The sequence below is a fragment of the Macrotis lagotis genome, chromosome 1 (assembly GCF_037893015.1).
Source record: "Macrotis lagotis isolate mMagLag1 chromosome 1, bilby.v1.9.chrom.fasta, whole genome shotgun sequence".
NCBI classification, from domain to species: Eukaryota; Metazoa; Chordata; class Mammalia; order Peramelemorphia; family Peramelidae; genus Macrotis; species Macrotis lagotis.
Genome location: NC_133658.1, coordinates 571,737,573 through 571,764,898, shown reverse-complemented (window position 1 = coordinate 571,764,898; position 27,326 = coordinate 571,737,573). Strand labels below are relative to the sequence as shown.

General features: G+C 35.1%; 1 protein-coding gene across 2 annotated transcripts in view; it reads left to right on the top strand.

Annotated features, from left to right (window-relative positions):
* IGSF11 (immunoglobulin superfamily member 11) overlaps positions 1–27,326 on the top strand; it is a 205,457-nt gene that overhangs the window by 154,280 nt on the left and 23,851 nt on the right. For both annotated transcript variants that reach the window (XM_074214563.1, XM_074214562.1), the window contains exons 2-4: positions 15,712–15,875; positions 18,651–18,858; positions 20,844–20,999. In XM_074214563.1, the coding sequence (XP_074070664.1) occupies positions 15,837–15,875; positions 18,651–18,858; positions 20,844–20,999 (403 nt within the window). In that variant the 5' untranslated portion in view covers positions 15,712–15,836. The remainder of the gene's footprint in view (positions 1–15,711; positions 15,876–18,650; positions 18,859–20,843; positions 21,000–27,326) is intronic.

Sequence of the window (27,326 nt, the reverse complement as noted above, 5' to 3'; positions counted from 1 at the left end):
TGAACAAAATGCAAAAATGGAAATGTTTTAAATGATTGCATAAGTAAAACCTATGTCTGTCTTATTGCTTATCATCTCTGTGAGGTAAAAGGGGAGGGAAAGAGGAAGGGATAGAATTTGGAACTCAAAACTTTAAAGAAAAATGTTAAAAAAAAGAAAATAAAGTTTGTTTTGTAAATAAAAGAATAAATGCTTATTCATTCATTTATTCATTTCCATTTCTTACCCTCTAACATGAGTTTCTTGAACTGAGATTCTCTAAATAACAGTATAATGCTTATTAATAGTTTTTTTTAGGTTTTTGCAAGGCAAATGGGGTTAAGTGGCTTGCCCAAGGCCACACTGCTAGGTAATTATTAAGTGTCTGAGACCGGATTTGAACCCCAGGTACTCCTGACTCCAAGGCCGGTGCTTTATCCACTACGCCACCTAGCTGCCCCTAGTTTTAGTTTTTTAAAGGGACTAAGATAGTTTACTTTTTTCTGAATGCCAAGGGTCAATGTTCATGAGCTGACTTAATTTTCTAGGGAAGAAAGTACTGAGAAAATATTCAAGCCTGAAGAATGCCACTAGTCTGAGGTCTTAAATTATGCAATTTACATGTAAATATTGCAAATTGTAAGATATTTTTAATGAATTTTTAATCCAGTGTTTAGCATTAAAATTTGAAACTCTTGCCTTGAATTTAGGGAATGAATTTTATTCTAAAAAGAATAGTGTTTTTAGTTGTCTTCAATAAGCTGATGTTTTGTTTTTGTTTTCCTCAAACATAAAATGCAAAAGCACCCGTTCCCCTTTCTCTATCCCCAAAGAAATTTTGTTTAAATTGGAAATTTCCCCAGATTTTTCATATAAAATGTTAATATCTATGAAGCATTGTAGGTAAGGCAGCTATGTAATATTTCTTTGTGAAAAATAGCAGGTTTCATTCTAGAGTCATGCTTCTGTACAATTTTCTGTCTTACTGAAAAAAATTTCCTCTCTTCCCATTCCTCTTCTCCAGTCTTCTTAGAAACATTAACCTTTGTCAGTGCTTTTCTTAGTTATAGTAGTTTCTTCCAAGAATGTTTTCAGATTTTGGGAGCAACTTTTCTGGGTTACTTTTTCCTGAGACAGGATTGGATTTGACCTTGGCAAGATTGTCAAGACAGCTTTCCATACTCTTATCTCTCCATATAGAGTTTCTCAAATAATTTATTTCTGTATTCTACCCTATTTTGGATCATATTGGGTATTTTTCAATACCATGGGGAAATTTTTATTATTAGTCATTATTGGGGGCCAGCTATTTGGTTGAAGGTCTTATTGTTGTTGTTTTCATCCTCAGACCTCTCTAACAGTGTCATTTTCCTCATAATCATTACTTGAAATATTTCCAACTTCTTCTGTGCCCTAATTTAATTTGACTTTATCTCCCTTTCTGTTTCTTTCCCTTCTCTATGATAGTCTGATATTCTTGTAACAATGCGGCTTTTAACCTCATTACCTCCACCTCTTATGGCCTCGATTTCCTCATCTGTGAAAAGGGAGAATTGGTTTACATGACATCTAAGCTCTCCTTCCAGTTCCACATACTTATGATCTTGTGGACTGCACCGAGCACAGTGGAGGGCAAGAGAAGGGGGTAAGCTTTTATGTGACATTTTCTGAGAAATAGGTGCTGTGCTAAGGGCTTTACAAATATTATCTCATTTGAAAGAGAACTGGATTTGAGATCAGTAGACTTACCTTCCTCTTCCTACTTTTGTTAGCTTGCAACCTCAGGCAAATCATTTAAATCTGCTGTGCCTCATTTTCCTCTCATAAAAATGGAGGTAATAACACCTGAAGTATCTGCCTCATAGGTCGGTGTTAAGGACCAAATGAGATGGCATCTGAGAAACACTGGCTTTACTCTTGACGATTTATACACCATTTAAAGTGCTTTACATTTCATTGATTCCCTGTTTTCTGAAATTTTCTCCTAAAAATTCTGATTCCCAAGAATGTTATTAAAAGCAATTGAAGTAAATAATACTACACTCACTGGGTCAATTTTCAGGCACTCATTATCTCTTCACTGATCTGTTGTAATGATCTCATTGACCTCCCTGCTTTCCAGTCTCTCACTTCTTTAGGCTTTCCTCTATACAGTTGCCAAAATAATCTTTCGATAGCTTAGTTTGACAAGGATATTCTTCTGCTCAGAAAACTTACTCTGGCATTTAAGATCATTTTGTCTATATTTAAGATCTCTCTCTCTCTCTCTCTCTCTCTCTCTCTCTCTCTCTCTCTCTCTTCTTTTAATGTTCCCTGACCTTGCACTTCCCAACTTCCCATCACTGTTAAATTTTATTGGTTGTCACAGGAACCTGGTGTCCCCCCACCCCTGCTTTATCCTTGCTTCTTAGAATTTACATCAAGACCTAGCCAGGGTCCCACTTTTCTCTTCTCTTCTCTTCTCTTCTCTTCTCTTCTCTTCTCTTCTCTTCTCTTCTCTTCTCTTCTCTTCTCTTCTCTTCTCTTCTCTTCTCTTCTCTTCTCTTCTCTTCTCTTCTCTTCTCTTCTCTTCTTTTCAATTTATTTAAGGCAATGGGGTTAAGTGATTTGCCCAAGGTCATACAGCTAGGCAATTATTAAATGTCTGAGGTCAGATTTGAATTCAGGTCTTCCTGTCTCCAGGGTCAGTACTGTATCCACTGCATCACCTAGCAGCCCTAGGGTCCCTCCTTTCTGAAGGATCCTGTTCAGTCTTAGTACTTTCTTTCTCCTCTCAAATAATCTTTTTAATGTACACACACACACACACACACACACACACACACACATGTCATATCCCTAGTAGAATCTAGTAAATAGTTCCAGCTCATAGCACATAGCACATAATGATAACTGTTGACTTAACATGTGAGGAGCTTTGAATTCTTTACAAGAAAAGCACATTATGAATTCAGGGTATTTGTCTTTCTGTAGTTTTTTTTTAGATTTGGTTTTCTCTGTTCTTCTATCCTGTTATCTATTCCCCCTTCTTAAGGGCTTAACTGAGCACATTATTTCTCAAACTCTTTGGATTTAGGTTGGCTTTATATTCTTAAAAATTATCGAGCATTCCAAAGAACTTTTGTTTGGGGAGTTATATCCAAAAGTATGTTGGTAAATGTTTAATATTTGACTGTCCCCCCAAAATGTATGCAAGATATACTTTTAAGTTTAATCTGCATTTACATTTTCTCCATTAAGTCTAGACAACCCATGAAACAATAAATTATTTTCCAAAGCAAAAGCAAATAGTGAGAAAAATTGAATTGTTTTACATACTTTAACAAATCTCTTTTTAAATATCTGGCTTAAAGGAAGACAGCTAAAGTCTCATATCTGTTTTTGCATTCAATCTGTTGCTTTTTTGTTGTTTTGATGGAAGTATATTAAGAAAATTTGATCTCATACAGATACGTTTTTGGAAAAGGGAGGCATATTTTAATAAACAAACAATATCTTAGTTTTATTATGGAAATAATTTTGACTTTAAAGACTATTTGAAAGGGTCTTGTAGTCCCTAAGGGGACTACAGAACCATAATTTGAGAACTAATTTGATGTCTTATGGTTAGTCTTGATTTACTTAATTTTTCGATGCTTTAGTCAGCCAGAATATGCCAGTGTTGGTCCAACAGAGATAGTTGTTCATACATCTATCAGAATGAATTCCACAATTCCAGAACATGATTCTCTGATCCTCAGTAACCCCTCTTCCTTTGAAGTTCACTCTGTCCAGATTTATCATCCACTCCAGACCTGGGTTGTTTGTTATCTACAACAATCCCAGCTCATTCTCCTTTCTCAATCAGCTGCCACCCCAACTCTTGTCCTTATTTCAGGGGACTTTGACATTCATGCTGACATTTCTCAAATACTCTTACAAGTCATAATTCAGATGAATAGCCTATTATTATATCACTTATCCTTAAAAATGGAGATAATTCTTTACAATAGAACAGATTCTACTCCTGCTGTTTACTTCTTCTGCTTCTTTATAGGCACTCCCTGACTTGTGATAAATAATCCCTAGTTTCTCTGATACTGTTGCATAGTCCAGAGCCTGACTCCTTCCCCAGCATAAATAAGTGGAATTGTCTATGTGTAAAGAGCTATTCTATCCATGCTGGCAGGAGGTTCTGTACTATTTAAATGCAACTGACCTCTAGCTTGGCACCAGTTTGCAAAAAGACACACTTTTGTTGACATTCTTTTGAATATCTCTTCTTGTTCTATTTTTTTCCTCTTTAAAAAAAAAAAGAAAAAGTTCAAACACCCAACCCGTTATCAGTTGAAATGCCATCCTTTCTTAGAATACTTGTCTTTAGGATTCTGTTAGCCCCTTATACATCTCTGCAGAGTAATGGCTCTTAACACTTTTGTATTAGGAACCCCCTTTGGCAGTCTGGTGAACCTCTGAACCCTTTCTCCAAATAATGTTTTTGGACAAATAAAGTAACATGAAATTTTACTTTTATATAGTATTATAAAGGAAGTCAATTACATTGAAATAAAGAAGTAATTTCTTTTCCTGTCCAAGTTTGTAAATGTTCTTAAATCTATCCATGGGTTCCTTGGGGATCTTATGATCCTCAGCTTAAGAAGCTTTGTTTTAGGGTATTTCTTCAGTAAAGAACTCAATTTTTTATGAGCACTAAGTCACTGGTTTTACATTATGCAACTCTGAAATGCTGCTTTATGCAGCATGTCCCAAAAGTCTTAGTGCAGTTTTCAGCATGGGTGGAGTAGGGATGGATAGTCGGGGTAGTAGGTAGGAGTAAATGAAGACCAACTGTAAGACACCAAATTAGTTCTCATGGTTTTAGTTTTGTTTTTTTTTTAAAGTTTTTTTTTGAGAACCTGTAGAAGCACTAGAAAGAACATGGCAGGGCAGCTAGGTGGCAAAGTCCCTGGAGTCAGGAAGTCCTGAGTTCAAATTTGGCCTCAGATACTTAGTAATTGCCTAGTTGTGTAACCTTGGGCAAGTCACTCTTAACCCCATTGACTTAAATAAATAAAATTTTTAAAAAAGAGAGAAACTTCTCATTCATAATCCTGAGAGCTGCCTTCTAGGTCTCTTGGCTCAGTGGAAAGAACATGAACTTTGAGGGGGTGAGGGTGGGGAACTGTTTGAGTTCAAATCCTGCCTGATACATGTATTTGTTCCAGGGCAAGTCACTTCATAGATTCAACCAGTTTTTCTAGCTGTAGATGTATTTATGATCTCAGGAGCTTCACTTTCCTCATCTCTAAAATGAAAACGATTGGAGTGAATTTCCATTTCAGCTCTAAATCTCTGTTCCTATAAATTAGCTGGGTAACTTTGGACAAGTCATATGACATCCCAGAGTCTCAGTTTACTTATCTAAATAAGGAGATTGTTTAGCTTATAGATTCATATCTTCAGAAGAGGAAAGGATATTAGAAATGAGGAAACTGGAGTCCTGAGACATTATGGGAATTTGTCCAGGGTCATATAGTAATAAGTGGTAGAGAATTGGAATCCAGATCTTCTTGACTCCAAACTCAGAACCCATTTGTTTATTAAAGTCTGTTCCAACTCTCACAGGCTGTGATTCTAAGTTTCATTCTATTCTACCAAGACTATCACTTACCATTTGCCTGAACTATAGTAGGAACTTTGCAAATGTCTATTGAATTGAATGGAGTGGATTAAAAAATAAAGTACTGATATTGTCTGATTACAAACTGAAACATGCTATCTTCCTCCCTCCCTGCCTTTATCCCTTCTCTCCTTTCCTTCCTTTTGTCTGAGCCTTCATGTATAAAATGACTAATATGGAAATGTATTACATGATTGCACATATGAGAGAGAGAGAGAGAGAGAGAGAGAGAGAGAGAGAGAGAGAGAATGTGGAAATCGAAACTTGTTTTAACATGTAGTTGGGAGAAAACAAAATATTTTTTAAAAAGAGATTAAAAAGTAGACTAAACTGATAAGTGGTCAAGGCAGTGCTTATTGAATTTATGGATTTTCCAGGCATGTTTGGGTCCTAATAGAGAAGTGACTGTAGGGTGAAGGTATATGTAGAAAATGGGAGCTGGAGAAAAAAGAAAATGAAAATTCCTTGCCAGTCTCATTTTTAGAGGAAAAAAACTGAGTCACAACAATTAGGTTGCTTGCTTGTCACCCAGGGAATAAAGTGCAGAGGCAGAATTTAAACTCCAGTCTTCAGGCTTCATCCTCTTGTAATCACTTTTAATGTTTCTGACTGCATATTTCCTGCAATTCCTGATGTTGAACATCTACATTTCTCTTTCCCTGGTCTAGTGCTTGTCAAATTACTTCCAGTGTTCTTATGCATTTCCTATTAGATATAGCTGGAATATTGCCTTAGGGAGGAAGGAAGAATTGGGAGGGGAAAAGCACTTATTATACACCTGCTTTATTCCAGACACCATGTAAGTACTTCACAAACTTCTCCTTATTTGATCTACCCAACAACCCAAAGGAAGGACTATTATACCCCCCCATTTTACAGATGAGGAAACTGAGACTCTGAGAGATTAAGTGAATTGTGTTTGCTCTGGGGTTGGATTGGAATTTATGTCTTCCTGCCCTCAGGTCTAGCATCGTGCTCACTTTGCCACCCAGCTGCTTCTGTGGGTCTCAGTTTCCTCAGTGGTAAAATGGGAGGGTTGTACTAGAAGACCTTTAGGATCCCTTTCATCCCCATACCCAGAATAGTAACAAATTAAATACAAAATAATTAAATGTTATATCTGAGTTGTTTATAATAGCAATGAACTGTGATGGACCTTATAATCAGAGGGACCTCTAGGCTCTAGAACATGTCAAACATGCAGTCCACTGAGTATGGCTTGAAATAGATTTAAAATGTAATTGGAAAATTCTTAACAAAATAAAAAAGACAATGAAGCAGAGGTAACATTTCTTCTTAAAACTATGTTACTCATCTTAAAACTTTGTAGCTCACAGGGGTCCTTATAGCATGATTTAGTGGCTGCCTGTTCCTATTTGATTTGGGTACCACTATTCTAGCAAAACAGGAAAGAAGAATCACATTAAAATATTATATTTGTTTATTTTGCTTATAAAAATCTTATTTCAAAAACTTATTTCTTGTTTTATTTTATAAGTATTTATTATGATTTCCTCCCACCACCCCTACATAAATAATTAAAAAAGAACACTCATGAAAATATGTATGAAAACAAATGTACAAAACTAATTCCTGTATTGACCATGTTCAAAGATGTATACCTTATTCTGCATTTTAATTCCAGTGACTTTCTGACAGAAGATAACACTTTTTTTTTAATTCTAATTGACCATTGTAAAGATCAGAGTTCTTTCACTGTTGTTTTTCTTTAAACTGTTGTCATTATTTAAATTGTTCTCTGAGTTCTTTTTTCATTTTGCATCAGGGGTGGCTACGTGGTACAGTGGATAGAGCACAGGCCCTGGAGTCAGGAGTACCTGAATTCAAATCCAGCCTCAGACACTTAATAATTACCTGATTGTATGGCCTTGGGCAAGCCACTTAACCCCATTGCTTGGCAAAAACTCAAAAAAAAAAAAGCTGTGTTCATTTTGTATCAGTTCATAGATGTTTTTCTTAATTCCTTTGATGTGGTTCATTTTATTATTTCTTATGGTTCAAAAATATTCCATTGCATTCATATACCACAATTTGTTTAACATATCCCTAAGAGGAAGATATCACCTTGAATCCAGTTTTTCTCTGCAATATTATATGTTAAGTCTGCACATGTATAATCTATTTTGACACTGCTTGCTTTGGTGGGGTTGAGGGAGAAAATTTCTAGTTCAAAATTTTAAAAAACAAATATAAAAAGATTTTGTTCACAAATAATTGAGAAAAATAAAATTAAAATAAAGCAACAGTGAACCAAACTAATTTTATTTTTCATTCTTAAATTCAAGTCCTTTTGACATCAATGTGTAAAATCATATGTAGTATTAAATAGCAAATTTTATATAATACTTAAAAATATTATCTCATTTTATTCTCACAACCCTAGGGGATGCTATTTATTAACCCCATCTTACAAATGAGGAAACTGCCCAGGATCGCACATCTTCTAACTATCTGAGGTTAGATTTGAATTCTTTCTAACTTTTTATCCACATTTGTGTTAGGTTTTAATGCAAAAAAGTCTGGGAACATATATGTTTGTTTTTTTAAATCAGTTGTTTTGAAATATACTAGGAAATATTTAAGTTTCTAGGCCATAAAAAACACCTAGTATTTTTTTCAAAATCTTTTGTGAAATAGCACAGATTTTTTGATGGGATAGGGCAAGTTTTTGTTTCTACCTTACTTGGTTATTCACTTAATATTATTATGAAGGCTACAGAAAGTTTTATTTTAGCTTGATATATAGAAAAATTTGAGAACAAAATGAATTCTATAAGAAGTCTTTATAGATGAATGACTACTTACTTGGGAAGATTATAAGGAGATTTCCTGGCAAGGGGTGGTTTCAACTTGAAGCCAACCTCTGAGTTCTCTTCTAACTTGAGATTTTGGAAGGAAGGTCTAAGTGAAGCCCCTTATTAATTTTGAGATCAATCTAATGTAATGGACTTATACCCATGCCCTTTGAGTAAACTCCTTCTACCTGCCCTCAGGGTAAGAAAATTCTCAGGAGTTAACATGTGTCATCTTCCCATATAAGAATACAAACAATTTAAACTTAATACATTTCTTATGATTTCTCATTCAGTTGTATCTTTTTATGCTTTTTGTTAATATTGTGTTTTATCAGATTTTCTATTCAGTTTTTGTTTTTCATCAGGAATGCTTAAAACTTCTCTATTTCATTGAATTATCCATGTTTTTTCCTCCTCTAGGATTATTCTCAGTTTTGTTGGGTAGGTTATTCTTGGTTGTAATTCTGGCTTCTTTGCCTTTTAAAATATCATATTCCAAGCTCTCTACTCATTTATAGTCATAGCTGCTTGTGAGATCTTAACAGTAACTACATGGTATTTGATTTATTTGCTTTTTATTCTTCATAATATTTTCTCCTTGACTTGGAAGCTCTGAGAGTTGGCTATAATATTTCATTTTGGGATCTCTTTCAAGAGGTGATCATAGATTTTTTTTCAATTTCTACTTAGACCTTTGGTTCTTTGATATCTCAGTGTATTTCTTTGATAATTTCTTGAAATATGATGTTTAGACTTTTGGGGGGATTTTTTTAAAAAAAGCCTGGCTTTTGGGTAGTCCAATAATTTTTAAATTATCTCTTCTATATCTATTTTCCATATCATTTTTTCCTGTGAGATATTTAACATTGTCTTCTATGTGTTCAGTCATTTGATTTTCTTGGTATCTCATGGCTCATCAGTTTCCTCTTGACCAATTCTATTTTTTTGTTTACAACATTTAGAATTTTTATGGCATAGTTCTTAAAGATGCAGAAAGTATTCATTTATATGTCTAAATTTATATTTATAAATTAGCATTTATTTGCTAAATTCCAAAGAAAATTTATTCTTAATATCATGGGGAAACAGAATATGCTTCATGTTCTTCAATCAGCACAGAGGATACCTTTCTCTATAATTGCCCACTTCTTATTCAGTATTGCCAATCACACAAAATTTGAAGGCCAAGACTGTCCCAAGAGAATCTAGTGCATCAGATTAAGCCTAATTTTGATTTTTAAGGTGTTAACTTTCTTTAGTAAAGTTTATAACTTTTAAAAAAATTGGACAATTCTGATATTTAAGGAATTATTTTTCTCCCACATGACTAGAGATATTGCTCTAATTACAGTACTCCTGCCTGGACAATAAACTTGTTCTTCTCCCTCTAGTCTATGCCTAATGACCCACCACTATCACTTACCCCCAACTCTCAGAAGTTAAACATCCATTCATTTTCTTCTCCTATTTCTAATTTTTTTTTTTTGCCTCTCACTTTTGCCCTTCTGTGTTTTTTTACTAAACTGTTAATTCTCTTTTCATAATTTTCTTATATTGATTTCATTTCTTTTCCCATTTTCTCAGTACAACACTCACTTTTTTTTAGGTTTTTGCAAGGCAAATGGGGTTAAGTGGCTTGACCAAGGCCACACAGCTAGGTAATTATTAAGTATCTGAGGCTGGATTTGAACTCAGGTACTCCTGACTCCAGGGCTGGTGCTCTATCCACTGCACAACCTAGCCGCCTCCCCACTTAATTTTTAAATTTGACTTTTTGCTTTTAAAAAAATCTCTTTTTTAAAACACTTCTAGAAAGTCTTATTGGCTTGCTTCTAATCTTCATTTTTCTGTGAGACTTTGTGGATATTTTCAGATTTTTTTTTCTTCTGAATTGTGTTTTTTATGATTTATTTTTTTGTTTACTTATTGTTTTTTGACTCGTATTAGTGTTGGATTGTGCTCACCTCCAGGGTGGGGGGAGAGATCTGACCTGATTGTTTGACTTTTATGTCCTACTGTTTTCACATCTAGGTCTGGAAGCCTGTAAGTTTTTGGTGTCAGAAAATTGATGTGATCTGAAGAGTTCTGGTCAGTGCCCTTAACTTTTTGTTGGTCATCCCACTCAGTATTCAATTTGACATATATTTTTAAGTTTAGAGGGGTATTTTGAGAGAACTCAGCAAAAATGCTCACTTCACTCTGCTAGTTTGGATTTGCCCCAACTCTGATAATTTATTGAGTGTTTATTTTGTGCATAACAACACTGTCTTAGATACTAGAGATGTAAAGAAAACAAAGAAGAGAATTCTCCCCTCTAGAAATTTACATTCTTTTAAAGATATATACAGCAAAGTGTCATTTCAGGAAGGAGAAAGCACCAATAATTTAAAATATCAGAGAAAGCTTCTAAGAAGCAGGGAGCATCTGAGTATAACCTTGAAGGGAACTAGAGATTCTTAAGAAGAGCAGAGGTGAAATGGGATTGCAAATCAACTTGTTTGTAGAAATACTTTAGAAGATATTGCTCTAGTCACAGTATTCTTGCCTAAAAAAATAAACATTTTTTCCTTCAGCTCTTCCTCGCTCCTCTCTATCTTTGTTATGTTCCCAACTCCCATAAGCTTTTCTAAATATCCTTTCATTATCTTCTCCTATTCCTATTTTGTTTTACCCTCTCATTTTCCCCCTTTCCTTTCTTTTTACTTCCTCTCTGGTAATTGACTACCATGTATAACTGACATATATTTTCTTGAAAAACAGTATATTGAAGACAATTTATGTTTACTTAATTTAAAATGCAGATGAGTTCATTGTATTATCATTATGTCTGTCCAACCCTGCTACTTACATCCCCAAGCATAAAAAAACAGAAATGATTTTATATTTACATGCTGTTAATTTTCAGTGTTCAATCAAGAGCCCTTTTAGGTAATCTTTTGGATAGAATGAGGAGTCTGCCAGATCAACAGAGACCAAATTTGCCTAAATATGCTGTTTAGATGACATTTGTTTTTCATTCATGCATAGAAATACAGAAAGCTTGCCTCTACCTTTCGGAAATTTTTCCTTCTTTGTGTTACCTTAATCTCTTTGTCATATTTTAACTAACACTAAGCCATCTATCTCTGGAATTTGGTGGGGGTGGACTTGGTCCAAAAGGATATAGTCAGGGAGAGAAAGAGGTTGCTATTCTGTCTTTGTTAAGTGTGGTGGTGGTGGCAGCAGCAGTTGGAGCCCCCTTATCTTACTAGAATGAGTGTTGGGAAACTCAAGGATGAGTGCTAGAGAGAATTCAGCATCATATATTTAGACTTGTGAAGTACCTTAGAAATCATCTAATCTAATTTCTTCTTCTCCTCTCACTCATCCCCCCCCCTCCCCTCCAAATTTAAGTCACTTCTCCAGCATTGAAGAAATTATTAGGATTGGATTGAACCAGCTTCCCCATCTCCAAGCATAGATGCCTTTCCATTTATCATAAACTCAAAGAACTAGAGTTTAGACCTTTGCCAAGTTTCTTGTTTAACAAGGGAGCAAAGATGCATCACTTAATAAACAATAATTAAATAGCTACTATGTACTAGGTGCTAAACACTGGAGATTAAAAAAAAGAGGCAGAAGATGAGGGCTTCCCTCAGGAAGCTTACAGTCTATTGGAGTCCCTGAGGCCCTTTGTTAGGCATGCTGAAGCAGACCCCTCTCATTCAGATATGGGTACTTCATTTAGCAGCATAGTAGCATATTCTCCTTTTCCAGTTTAAAACAGAAAAAAACAAGCATTTTTCTCCAGTCTAAAGCCAGTGTTTCTTATTTGACTTTTAATATATGGAAGATTATATGCACATTATTACTACTTTTGAAAGTTTTGTTTCTCTGCTGAAAAACAGCAGAGATGGATGGCTAATCTTTAACAACACAAGTATGGATAACTCTTTCGATATAAACCTGTCAGTAAACTGAATTTTGATGGTTAGAGAAGGGATAAGATTAGTGATGGAATAAGGTCCTGTTCTGCTTAAGGTGTCTCTTTCAGAGTTCTGTATTAATGGAAGACATTGACCTGAGACTTGAAAGGTCATAATTCCTTCTGTGAAAATTCTTTGAGCTGTTTATCAGTTCACAATAATTTTAAAATATTTCTTTGTCTTCTGAATATTTGTAATTTTTAAAAAGAAGCCATGTTCTTGACTAAAAAGTCAGTTATCAGCATTTATTAAGAATATAGCAAGCACATTGGGGAAGCTAGATCGAGTGGTAGAGCAGATTGAGTGTCAGGCCTGGAGTGAGAGATTCATTTGTTTCTCTAAGTTCAAATCTGGCTTCAGACTCTTACTGTGTGAACTTGGACAAGTCACTTGATTCTGTTTGCCTCAGTTTTCTCATCTGTAAAAATGAGATGGAGAAGGAAATGACACCAGGAATTTTTCCAAGAAAACATTGAATAGGGTCACAGAGAGTTGGATCTAACTGAAAAGCAACTTAAGGTTGACATGTGCCAGTGCTAAGTGCTAAGAGTAAAGACAGGCAAAATCAGTACTTTTCCTCAAAGAATTCTAGTGGGAGAGACAACATGCATACAACTGTGTATAAGAAATATATTGGATAAAATTGGAGGTTGTCTGAATGCAGCTATGAATGATGGGGAGAGGTAGAAGAGGGAAGGTTTCTTGGGGAGCATGAGACTTTAATATGAACTTGTAGAAAGCTAGGCAGTCCATAAGGCAGAGGTAAGGAGAGTCAGAATGCTGTTCTGGGAACACAGACCAGGAAAAGTAAAGTTAAAAAATGGAGGTAATAAAGAAGGCTGGGGTGATGGATGATAGAGTAGATCAATTGAAACATGGAAGATTAGATGCAGCCAGATTGTGAAAAGTTTTAAAACAGGATCTTAATGTGTGATCCTGAGAGACACTGGAGAATTGTGTGTGTGTGTGTGTGTGTGTGTGTGTGTGTGTGTGTGTGTGTGTGTGAGAGAGAGAGAGAGAGAGAGAGAGAGAGAGAGAGAGAGAGAGAGAGAGAGAGTCAAACCTGAACTTTAGAAGATGATCACTTTGGCAGCTGAGTGGAGCTTGGACTAGAATGGGGAAATCAAGGACATTTCAAAAGTCTGGCCATGACATGAAGAGAGCCTGCATCAGGGCAGTGTCATTGTTAGAGGGGAGAAGTGTATATACACACATACATATATACATATATATGAGATAATGTAAAGGGAGAATTGATAGGACTTGGCCATGGATTGGATCTGTGAAGTGAGGACCCTAGGTTGCAAGCCTGGGTGACTGGGAGGATGATGTGGCCTGGAAAGTAATTGATAAGTTCAAAAAAGAGAAGTGTTTGAGGTATAGGGAGGAGGGGAAAGATTTGTTACGTATATGTTAAGTTTAAGATGTAGGCTTGAAAAAAAAAGAAGTAGGCTTGAAACATGGAGTTGAGGATCAATCTTAAAGGATTTGCCCATTTCATTAGTGCAACAATCAGGAACAATTTTAGGGTATTTGTGATGGAGAATACCATCTGAACCCAAAGAAAGAATTGAGACTATTACTTTTAATTTAAAAAATAGTTATCTTAGGTAATTTTGCTGTCTCTTTTGCTTTTTTTCTTAAGGGTATAATTTCTTTCTCAACACATTCAGTTTTGATCAATGTGTATCATGGAAACAATGTAAAGACTATCAGACTACCTTCTATGGGGGGTGTGGGAAGGGGGAGAGAAGCAAGATTAGGGGAAACATTGTAAAATTCAAAAATAAAAATAAATTAAAAAAATAATTAGGCTTGGCATCCAGTTTGTAATATGTAATAGGTAGGAAAGTGAGACTGGGGCTAGACAAATAGATCTTAGAGTCATTTGTATAGAGATCAATTGAATCCCTGGGAACTTTTCTTTCTGTTTGAACTTCTCTATCATACAGTATCTGTCCTCCATTTCATCCCCTCCTTTTCAGTGTCCTTTTATGTCATTCAGACTAGTCACATTTTTATTTTTTAATGTCTTTAAAGTTTTTACATTGCCTACATTTCTCCTTGTATTCTATCCCCACTTTATCCCCCCAGTCTCTTCCCAGAGATTCATTCCAGGAAAAGAAATTTCCGTAAGATAAGTCAACACATTAAAAAAAAAAATTAACATCATATGCATGTTAGAACCATGAATCTCACCTCTGCAAAAGGGCAGTGTCTTCTCATATCTTCTCTGGGGCCAAGCTTATACTTTATATAATTTTACATTTAATTTTACTTCTTTAGTGGTTGCTGTACTTCTTCTGGGTATGTTATTTTCCTGGATCTGCTTACTTTAGTCTACATCAGTTTATATCATGCTTTTTTTTTTTAGGTTGTTGCAAGGCAAATGAGGTTATGTGGCTTGCCCAAGGCCACACAGCTAGGTAATTATTAAGTGTCTGAGACTGGATTTGAACCCAGGTACTCCTGACTCCAGGGCTGGTGCTTTATCCACTGTGCCACCTAGCTGCCCCATATCATGCTTTTTCCATGCTTCTCTGAATTCATCATGTTTGTTATTTCTTCCAGCACATTCATATACCACAATTTGTTTTTAGTTATTTCCCAGTCAATGAGCATCCCTTTTGTTTCCAGATTTTTCTACTATGAAAAATATTGCTAAAAATATTTTTGTGTATATGGAGCCTCTTTTTGTCAGAAATGTCTTTGGAGAATATATGCATAGCAATGAGGTCTCTGGGTCAAAGGGTGTTTGCATTTTATTTGTATAATTCCAAATTGCTTTCCAGCTTGGTTATGTTAATCCAATTTCCACCATTGCAGTCCAATTGTGTCCCTACAACCCTCTCCAAAAGTGACCATTCTTTTCTTGTCTTTTGCTATCTTTATCAGTTAGCTGAGAGTGAAGCAAAATCTCAGAGGACTTTTGACTGACTTATCTCCTGTTATTAGTGATTTGGAGCATATGGCTGCTAAGTTTGTGGTACTTCTTTTGAACATTGCTTGCTCATTTTTTTAACCACTCATCTATTGGGGAATGGCATTTGGTCTTATAGCTTTCTGTTAGTTGTTTATATATCCTGAATATCAAACCCTTTATTTGTATGTAACAAATATAACACAAATACCTTTCCCCCTTCCCTTCAGTGTTAATTTGATTTGTGTAAAAGGTTTTTCAGTTTCATGTAATCAAAATTATGTTCTCTCTTTTTCTGTTGTCTCTATTATGTTGTTAATGAAATTCTTTTTTGAAGTTGGCACCCGACTCTTTGTGTTTCTTGTTTTGTAGGAATAGCATCATCTCTAGATGTTTCAGAGAGCCCAGGAAGTATACAAGTAGCTCGGGGCCAGACAGCAGTGCTGCCTTGTACGTTCACCACTAGTGCTGCACTACTTAACCTTAATGTCATTTGGATGGTTATCCCACTCTCCAATGCCAACCAGCCTGAACAGGTACTGTTGTTCAGAATCTGACCTGGATCACCTCTTATCTGTTAGCATTTACCATGAGCTAGTAAACTATCCAATTTGATACAAGTGACATTCATGGAGATACCTGTTTAAGGAGTTCTCACCATTAAAGAGTGAATGATTGTGGGCTCTGTGTGTTTGTGTGTATGTATGTGTGTGTGTGTGTGTGTGTGTGTGTGTGTGTGTGTGTGGTGTGTGTGTGTGTGTGGTGTGTGTGTCTGTGTGTGTGTGAGAGAGAGAGAGAGAGAGTTAGAGTTTATGTGGTTATACCAGAGGAATAGATCCATTCTCCTGTATATCAATTTTGATATTATCCAAGGATAAAAGCCCCCTTTTTGAAGTTTTTACTGCTCATAATCCCATGTGAATTGATAAGTATGAACAAAAATCACAAAATAAAGTATATTGTAAAGTTAGGGCCAGTAAGCACTGGTGACTAAGGGACTTTTGTATTTTAATACAGATGTGCTCTAAATAATGTATCCACAACTGATGTCCTTCCTCAATAATGTGTTTAATAGATTATAATCAAACTTCATTTAACATTGCGATAATATCATTGAAATATTTTTTTGACTGATTGCCTATTTATAACATTGCTTCTTTGGAGCTAATTGCCTACCTACCTGAATTACAGCCCTCCCTGTTATTCTCCCCTACTTCCTCCTCCCAAGCTTTGTTATGTCACTTTTGTTTTCAAGAAATTAGTTAATGAAGTTGGATAGGTTATGAGTATTATACTTAAGGAACTTTGATTTCATTGCTGTGGGTAATACCTTGTATGTTTTTGTGAGTTATTGGGGCTAAAAAATTGTGTTTTCCAAATCTCTGGTGACATACCATTTATTCTGTTTTTTGGCTACATTGGTTTTTGAACAACAGACCTATAGTCATTTACCAACCTTGTACTGAAAGTTAGACCAGCTTTGTAGGACCTTACCAGACCTTGTTCTCCATGGGTATAGATCTTCAAGAAAACAGAATCATTCCCAAACTAGAATTTTGTATCAGAATCAGACTTTACTGAAAGTTTGCTAGTCATAGCAATATTAATAAAAATTATATAATAATATCACTTAGATTTACTTAACAGATATCTCTCAAAGTTCTCAAAAATACACTAGAACTCTCAAGAAAATTAGCTAGAATTATGATTTGAAAGAAATGACAGTGCCTAAAAAAAGGTCTACAAGTAAAAATTGAAATTGTGACTCACTAAATTAATATTTTACTTGCTCAGGTTACTAATGCTCATTACTGTTAGAATGTATCTATTTTTAACTAAAGATCTACACTGGTTAATGTTCATTGCAGTTGAAAAAATAGCAAATTAATGAATTGTGCTTTTGTATACAATTCTGAACTCAAAGATAATTATTGCTTTTAGTAAGGTCTTTTATCTCACTTAGACGTGTTAGCACATGAAAGTATTTAATGAATCTGTCTTTGTGCTTTGAAATTTAGACATGATTATGAACCATAAATGGCTGTCAATTGTTAGAGACCTATTACTGGAACAAGTTATTTTTGGTAATAAAATTAGAATTAGACAAAAGTCATAAATTTATTAATTGTTCTTCATTGCTTTATAGTCATGACTCTGTGATACAATAATCATGGAAAGGGTAGTGTTGATTTTCTGAACTGTTAACATTTTCAGCATCTTAACTTAAGGTAAAAATGTAAATATTATCTCAAATCTTGTGGTGTTGGCAGAAGAAAGTTATCCTCTTTATTTGACAGATGAGTGTTTCATCCTAGAGTAGTGATTCTCAAAAGTATCTTCTAAGGACTTTGAGAGTCCCTCAAACTCTTTCAGTTGTTCACTGAAGTCAAACCATCCTAACAACAAATCCAAAATTTTATTACTCTATTAACATACTCCTCCCTTTTTCAACTATAACTCTGCTTAATCCAGATTTTCCTTCATATACTTCAAACAAAAAATATCAAAATAAGATTGAATGCAGAAACAGATAGGAGAATCTAATTGTCTTGTATTAAAATCAGCCGAAAAAAAATTTGTAAAACTATGTAAAATGGGTCCAGTCTTCTTACTTTTTTGTTGTTTTAGAAAATGAAGTTTTAAAAATAAAAATATATTATTTGTGTTAATATATAATGGGTTTACTATTTTATTCTTTTTTTTGGTTTTTGCAGGGTAATGGGGTTAAGTGACTTGTCTAAGGTCACACAGCTAGTTAAGTATTATATGTCTGAGATCAGATTTGAACTCAAGTCCTCCTGACTCCAGGGCTGGTACTCTATCCACTCTGCCACCTAGCTGCCCATACTATTTTATTCTTAAATGAATTAATAAACATATTTTTTAAAAAATTGTAATTTCTAATGCAGTAAAGATTTTGTAAATTCCACATAAAATCTTTTTGGATTCCTTAATAGTTTTTTTTTAAATTTTTATTTTATTTTTTTTCACTTAGAAAATATCTGTCCTCTTTCCTTCCTTTTTTTCTCTATAGTGAAGCAAAATAAATTCCCATATTGGCCATGTCCAAACTCAGTAATTTTTAAGAGTGTAAAGGGTCCTGAGATAAAAAAAAAGTTTTTGAGAACTACTGACCTAAAGGAACCAAGTAACAGAGTTTGTAATCATTGATTTGTGATCTGACTCTTCAGAGTTAAATCTCCTAATAATGTACTAATATCTATAGTCACCCAAGCAGCTTCTGTCATTTTAGGAGAAGATTCATTTGCTGTTTTAATTTCTCTCTTTCTCTCTTTTTTTTTTTATTGCAGGTCATTCTGTATCAGGGTGGACAGATGTTTGATGGTGCCCCACGGTTCCATGGTAGGGTGGGATTTACAGGCACTATGCCAGCCACTAATGTCTCAATCTTCATCAATAATACCCAGCTGATGGACACAGGCACATACCAGTGCTTAGTCAATAATCTCCCAGACAGGGGTGGCAGAAACATTGGAGTCACTGGACTTACCGTTTTAGGTGGGTTTTGAAAAAGGGAATCAAAAATTTTTTTTGCCTTTACATATAAGTCTATTTATTGTTCCAGTCTGTTGGTTCCCTTGGTTACCATTAGATGGTTTCTATTTCTTATCATCTGTGGGGGCATTTTTCCTAAGTATTTCCATATACTTGTATTCTCTGCCACAATATTTCTCAAGTACCTCTCTGAAACTTATCAATTGTTTTTTTCTAGATCAAAGTTGACTTTTCTGATGAGAAAAGTAAATCAGGAAGTAAGACTGGTGAGGGCATAAGGAGAAAGATAGGACAAGATCTTTGATTAAATATTGCCATCAAAGGAGAAGTCTCTTACTGGGTTTGCAGTCATCTCTTGCTACTGACCAGAGCAAGTTTTAGTCACTAGTAGAGAGAACAGCTATCCAACTATCATAACTAGGTTAATTCCTCTGAAATTATACTTTAATTTTTGGTTTCCTTGCAATCAAAATAAAACATTTGCTCTATGTTGATTATTATCGAAGAGGTAGCTGTCTTTCAGACAGATTCCAGGTAATAGTGAGACTGAGGAGAAGGGAGGAAGTCCAGAGCCACTTGGGTCTTGGTGAGATTGAGGGGATTCCTATAGGATATCCTGTAATTGTAGGGACTGAAGGTAGTCATACCTGTCCCTCTGTTCACCTTACAAAGTGGATGTGAGTACCAAATGAAGTTGATTAAGAAAATATAGGTGAAAGTAATAATGTGAAAAGTAATAAACTGAAAAATAAATCTCCAAATGACTTTTAAATAGGTATAGTGATGTGAGAGTAGAGAGAGCCTCTAATAGATTCCCTGCTCTCTGAATTTGATAAACTGGATATTTTACTGACTATTCCCATCCTATTCCCTCTAATCTACTCTCCTCCCAACTCTTCTTCCTCATCTGCTCTTGAGTGACTTCATTAAACTGTCCTGTCTTCCTGATTTGAGAAGAAAATATAGTGTAGGATCATAGTTTTTTTGAGTTGTCTGAAAGCAGACACAAGAGTTATCAAAAAGTCAGTATAGCTTTGTGATCGTTAATTAGATTTGGAACAGTATTGGCCTCTTTTCTTTGACTTGGGAAATAAATCTAATTACCTTATTCCATAGTAGTTTTTTCTTACCTCCTTCTCATTTTGTTTTTCTTTGTGCTATGTACTTTATTAATTAAGATTGAACCTAACCTAAAATTTTTGTCTTGATGTTCATAAAAAATATCTAGCATATTGTTTGTAGCAAATAAATACACTTGGTTCTGACTGTTAACTACTCTGAGAAGAATTAATTAGAAGGCAAATTCACCTTATAATCCCATGCTAGATGATTTAAATTTGAAAGAACCCCAATGAGGTACTTTGGAAAGAGCATTAATTAATTCTAAAGTCAAAGAAACTAGATTCATAAACCAACTTTGATGCTTACTACCTATGTGACTTTGAGCATGTCTACTAATGATGACAATGATGGTGATAGCAAGCATTTTCATTGGGCCAGACACGGTGCTAAAGGATTTATAAATATTATTTTATTTGATCCTCACACCAACCCTGAGAGGTAGATGCTATTTTCACCCCCAATTTATAGATGAAGAAATGGAGGCAAATAGCAGTTAACTGACTTGCCCAGAGTCACACAACTGATAAATGTCTGGATTTGAACTCAGGTCTTCCTGTCTCTAGATCCAGTGCTCTATTGTCTGTGCCTCCTAATTGCTTAATTTACCTTCCTTGGACCTTTGTTAGAGATGTAGATCTAAAAGATGAGGGGTTGGACTCAGTGACATTTGAGGTGTATTCCTGCTTTACCTCTCTGGTCTCCTGGCCTTGTTGTAAGTCAGTCCCACCTGAAAGGCAATCGTGGTATGGGACCAGAAATATGAGCTTAAAGCTCCAGGGCATGTACTTAATTAGCAGATACTTTTCAGGTTATTACTTTACTGTGAGTTAGAGGATACTTAATATAATTTTCTTTTCCTTTTGCAGTTCCCCCTTCTGTCCCACTATGTCGCATTCAAGGATCCCAGGACATAGGTAGTGATGTCATATTGATCTGTAGTTCAGAAGAAGGCATTCCCCGGCCAACCTATCTTTGGGAAAAGTTGGATAATATCCCCAGGCTACCTCCATCTGCTATGCAAGGTATTTGCAGACACAGCTTGTGTTGTTGCTATAAGCATAAATGTTATCAAGTTTATCATAATGTTCAGTTGTCACTGGTTTTTCCATGTAGTTTTTGGAAAATAATATTTTGTTAAGAGTTCACAGAGCTGCTTCCTTTATTTTTCTGTATATGCTTAACCTTTTATATTAACAGAACTACATTCTTTTCATTTCTACATGTGCCTTATTTATGAAATTACCATCTGTTTTCATTGGTGTCTGTGATGTCTTAAGACCCATAATTACAATGAAGTTATACCCATAGAATTGCTTTCTAGGGCCATGGGGAATAACAACTATAATACCATCCAATTTTCTCCTTCTGTGGAAGTGAAAATTTAAAGCTAAGCTTTAAGCTTTACTTTGTTATTTGAGGAACATGAATTGAACCTTTTTTAGCACAAATTTTTCTTAGACAAAGGAGAAGTATGTGAAAATCAGGAGACTTGCATTGTTCTGGGAATGATACAACATTTAGATTACTCACAGGTTCCTGCCCTCATAGGATTTATAGTTCAGATAAAGTTTCAGAATAAGAAAGTATGGCAAAGAAATGTGAAAAAAAGGAGGCTCAGATATTAACTGAAACTGAAATGAAAATAGGTAGGAATGAATAGAGTAGTGCTGTTTTTCTACTAAACCTGGAAGCTTTAATTTGATTTTTTAAAAAAAAATTCATTAATGAAATAGAAATAAAAGAGAATTTATGGATGGATTCTACCTGTTTGAGAGAAGGAGACTTAGCAGTACTGATTGTTGCATCTTCCCCAGGATATGAAATGTTTAGTGTAGAAAACTCAGGTCAAACTGATACAGCCAAAAAAAAGTAGGGGGGGGGGGGCTTAACTAGGGAAAGTGAGTTGTTGAGTTGCCATTTCCAATAATTTAGAGTACTTGGGGATTAGGTTTAGATTAAAAATCTGCCCTTAGGTACCCAGATTCACTTTCTATATAATCAGAATTCACTATAATATTTAAATTCAAGCAAATATTAAATGCCTACTATGGGAAAGATGCATCTAAGGAGGAGTTATAAAGATGAAGTAAGACAGTGGCTAACCTGAAGGAGTGTACTCTAATGGAACAGCTAAAAAATGGGCACAAATAATGAAAAAAATGTTTTATGTTATTCCAAAGTGAAAAGAAGTGTAAATATATTCCATGAGGCATTTGAGGGAGAGGTAAATAAATCACTTTTAACGGGGGGGGGGGGGTCTTAGAGAAGGTAGCACTTGAGCCAGTCCTTGAAGGATGGGAAACATTTCAGCAAGATAAAGATGGACAAACAAACAGAGGTAGTGGGGAGTCCTATCAAGCCAAGGCATGGAGGCAGATGAAGACAAAATGAAATCTAAGAATAATGATGGTTTATTTTATTTGGAGTATGACAAGGGCACTTAGAGTGAAATGAAACTAAAATATTTGGTAGGAGCCTGCCTTTGTACTGTTGCATTGTTATAATTATGTATTTCATAAAATATGCACTCTCTAAATTAAGGATACTTAACCTGCTTTACACACAGGGTCCAACCACCTTTCAAAGCTGTTTCAAGTTGTTCTGAGCCAATGGTGCCACCTGGTGGCTTGAGGAAATAGTCTTTTCCAATTTCTTTTACCACCTTTCTTCTGCAAGGAAAACTTGTCACCTATACTTCTCTTTCATTGCTCAAAGCTTAGAAAATTGTACTCTGGGAATTGTTTCTTCTGATCATATTAGCACATCCTTTTAAATCTCTTTTATCCTTCCTCCATTTTCAGACTTTTGCCAGGTTAACTTTGGGAAGCCCCCCCCCCCCGTTTAATTTATGAATCAGAAAGAAAACCTTATTTGTGACCCATATACATGCATATATATATATATATATATATATATATATATATATATATATCTATATACATACATACATATATATGTATGTATGTGTGTGTGTGTGTGTGTGTGTGTGTAAACAGTGCCTGCTTCAATGAAAAGGGAAGCTCTGAGTTTTAGCATGAAATTAGATATAGAGAACCAATAAGGCAGTAATTAAACCCTAAAAAGTACTCAGAAGTTTCCTTTGGAATATATTGTCCATTATGCTAACCTTTTTTTTTCTCCTCCTTCTTTAAATTTGTTTTCTTTCAGGCCCAACATTTAAAAAAATCTTATTTGAACTAATTATTCTATTTTTAGATGAATTTCATTAAATGGTACTACTTCCTGCCATTTATAATTGCAAATTTTCAGTATTATAATAGAATTCCATATTTGAAGGTAATCCTGGAAACTTAATCAAAACTCATATTATTTTCATCTTTTAAAATTTTGAATATTGATTTCACTTTTATTTTTAGAGCTTTTTCTTTCTTCCCCCACCAGAGAGCAGTTCCTTGTTACAAAAGCCCAAAATAGAAAAATAGGAGTTCAGCAAAGTCAGTTGCCTGAGCCTAACAATGTATTCAGTGTTTCAAATCCCCACCTCTGCAAAGAAATGAGAGAGGTGCATTTTCTCATTTTTTTCTTCAGAATCATTATAATTGCACAACATTGATGAATTTTTCTTGGTGCTGCACTTCCTATTTATATTATTGTTATAATGATCATTCTTATTGTTTTCTTAATTCTGCTAACTTCATTTAGCACTACTTTAAACATCTTCCCATACCTCACTGTATCCTTCATATTGGCCATTCCTTAAATATCAATAGTATTTCAAGGGGTGGCTAGGTGGCGCAGTGATTAAAGCACTGGCCCTGGAGTTAGGAGTACCTGGGTTCAAATCCTGTCTCAGACACTTAATAATTACCTAGTTGTGTGGCCTTGGGCAAGCCACTTAACCCCATTTGCCTTGCAAAAACCTAAAAAAAAATATCAATAGTATTTCATTGTATTCATGTATCACAATCTATTTAACCTTACCCTAATTAGTGGACATTTATTATATTACTATTTCTCTTTGAAAATGCATTCCAGGGAGCAGCTAGGTGGGGCAGTGGATTACCCCAGCCCTGAATCTAGTTATGTTTTAGAGAAAATAATGCATTCAGGATCCAAAAATGACACATTTTCTCTATAATTCCGGTAATTCAGTTTCTATTTGATCCTGTTTGTTTTTATTTGATAAACAGGAGACCTCTCAAGGTCTTTCATAAAAGGAGAGACATAATAAGACCTATGCATTACCTGAAAGATTAGGCTCATATGGATTATATAGGAGGGGCATGTTGTAATAAGGGCCAGTGTGGTAGTCCTAGGAGTAGGAAGGGAAGGGAGAGAGTAGAGGTAGTCAGCAAACATTTATTAAGGGCTTACTCTGTGCCAGACATTGCACCTACCACTGGGAATACAAATACTAGCAATAAGTAAATAAATAAATAAATAGTTTCTTCTCTTAGATTATGTCCCAATTACAATTCAGAGAGTCAAGAAATACTTGACAGCTTATTTTATTTTTGTTTTATTTTTTATTGATATTTTATTGTTCCAATTACATATTATGAAAGTTTTTCCACATTCATCTACTTGCTTATTTATAAATTACACTTTTTTTCCACTCTCCCTTCTTAGTCCCCTCCCCTCAGCAGCGAACAGTCTATACATGTACATTTGTTATTTGACTTGTTTTCATATTAGTCATTTTTTTTCTATGAGGAATTAGGATTAAGGGAAAAGAAAGAAAACCATGGGATAGGGAAGGAAAAACATAGAGAAATTTATAAAGTGAATGGAGTGTTCATTCAGATTTTGTGTTGTTTTATTTTTTTCATCTGAGTGTGGACGACATTGTCAGTAACAGGGCTCCCAGGGTTGTCCTAGTTCTCTGAATTGCTTAGAGTAGTTGCATCTGTGATAGCTGATCAACTCACAGTTTTGCTGTTAATGTGTACAATGTTCTCTTGGTTCTGCTATTTTCACTCAGCATCAATTCATAATTCTTTTCATGCTTCTCTAGAGTCTGACATTCATGATTTCTTATGGAACAATAGTACTCCATCAAATCCATCTACCATAACTTGTTCAGCCATTCTCCAATTGATGGGGATTGAATCCCCTCAATTTCCAATTCTTTACCACTATAAAAAGAACTGCTACAAATATTTTGGAACATGTGGAACTTTTCCCATTTTTTTATGATTTCTTCTGGATATGGGCCTAGTATTGGTATTGCTGGATCAAAGGGTATAAACAGATTTATTGCTTTTTTTTTGAGCATAATTCTATATTACTCTCCAGAATGGTTGGATTAGTTCACAACTCCACCCACAGTGCTTTAATGTCCCAGTCTTCTCACAGTCTCTTCAACATCGATTGTTTGCCCTTTTTGTTATCTTAGCCAATCTGATAGGTGTGAGGTAGTACTTCATAGTTTTTTAATTTGCATTTTTCTAATCAGCAATGATTTAGAGTATATTTTTTATTATGATTAGATGTAGCTTTAATTTCTTTGTTTGTAAACTACCTGTTCATATCCTTTGACCATTTATCAATTAGGGAATGATCTGTAAGCTTATAAATTTGATTCCGTTTTCATATATTTTAGAAATGAGACCTTTATCAGAACTCCTGCTGTGAACATTGTTTCCCAACTTTCTGGTTTCCTTCTAATCTTGGCAGCATTGGTTTTATTTATTTATTTTTTTAGGTTTTTGCAAGGCAAATGGCTTTAAATGGCTTGCTCAAGGCCACACAACTAGGTAATTATTAAGTGTCTGAGGTGGAATTGAACTCAGGTACTCCTGACTCCAGGGACAGTGCTCTATCCACTGTACCACCTAGCCGTCCCAGCATTGGTTTCATTAGTGCGAAATCTTTTTTAATTTAATATAGACAAAATCATCCATTTTACAATTTATAATGTACTCTATTTCTTGTTTGGTTTCTCCTTTCCATAGATCCAACAGATAATTTCTTGATCTATTAATTGGTCTACAATAGCACTCTTTATGTTTAAATCCTGAACCTATTTTGACTTTATTTTGGCATATGGTGTGAGATATGGGTTTTCCCAGCAGTTTTTGTCAAATAATGAGTTTTTATTTCAGAAACTAAAGTCTTCGGATTTGTGAAACAATAGCTTACTGTAGCCATTTACTACTGTTTCTTTTGTACTGGTCCATTACACTATGTCTTAACCAGTACCAGGCAATTTTGATGGCTGCTACATTATAATATAGCTTTAGATCTGGTAGAACTAGGCCACCTTCCTTTACCTTTTTTTTTTATCAGTATCCTTGTTATTCTTGAACTTTTGTTGCTCCAGATGAATTTTGTCACTATTTTTTTCCCTAACTCTATAAAAGTTATTTGGTAATTTGATTGGTGTGGCACTAAATAAGTAATATTTAAATAATAAATAAGTTACATTTTTGTTATATTAGCTTTGGCATTTAAATGAATGGTAGGGGTGAGAGAACATTAGAAGACATAGAAATCTTCTAAAGTGGGGTGACTAGGTGGTGCAGTGGATAGAGCACTGGCCCTGGAGTCAGGAGTACCTGAATTCAAATCCAACCTCAGACACTTAATAATTGCATAGCTGTGTGGCCTTGGACAAGCCACTTAACCCCTTTGCCTTGCAAAAAACCTAAAAATAAAAAAGAAATCTTCTAAAGTGAGGAGGGAGATAATAATAGTATCAGAATAAATGGGGAAATAAGAGAAGCAGGCTGTTTGGGGAAAGATGTGAGTTCAGTTTGGTTACGTACAGTTTGAAGTGCTAGTGGGAAATCCAGAGATAGATATCTCACAAACTATTGGAAATGTGGCAGGTATGGTTTATGCCTGCTCTCAGGCCTGTAGCCTCTGATATGGATACACCCAGGAGAGTATGGACAGGCTCAGAATGCTGAAGGACACATTTGTCACTGAGCTTGTAGCAGAGTCAGAAGTGTTCTCTACAAATAGGCAACTTGCAGCACATTCTGACACACTAGATTTCCTCAGAGATCTCTGAATCACAGACACAGATATAGGGAAAACCCTCCAGTAAATCCAGGTGTTTCTTGCTTTGGAAGAAATTGGTTTTAGCTTTACTTCCATACTTTCCTTTCTTCTAATTCCATACTCTTCTTCTTTCTAATTCCACACTCTCCCTCCTAATAACAGCCTTTGCAGTTAGTGTCCCAGACTAGAAAATAAAACACCATCCCATAGGTCTGGTCCTCTCCCTGAAGGCTAAAGAAAACCTCAGAGGGAAAGACTAAGGAATAGCCCTGGCAGTAACTGCTGCTTTCCAGTTCCAAAGATCAACTGTTCTAGCTCCATAATTGTGCTAACACTTGAGGCTGGAGATTCCCATTTGGGAATCATCTGTATAGTGGAAGTAA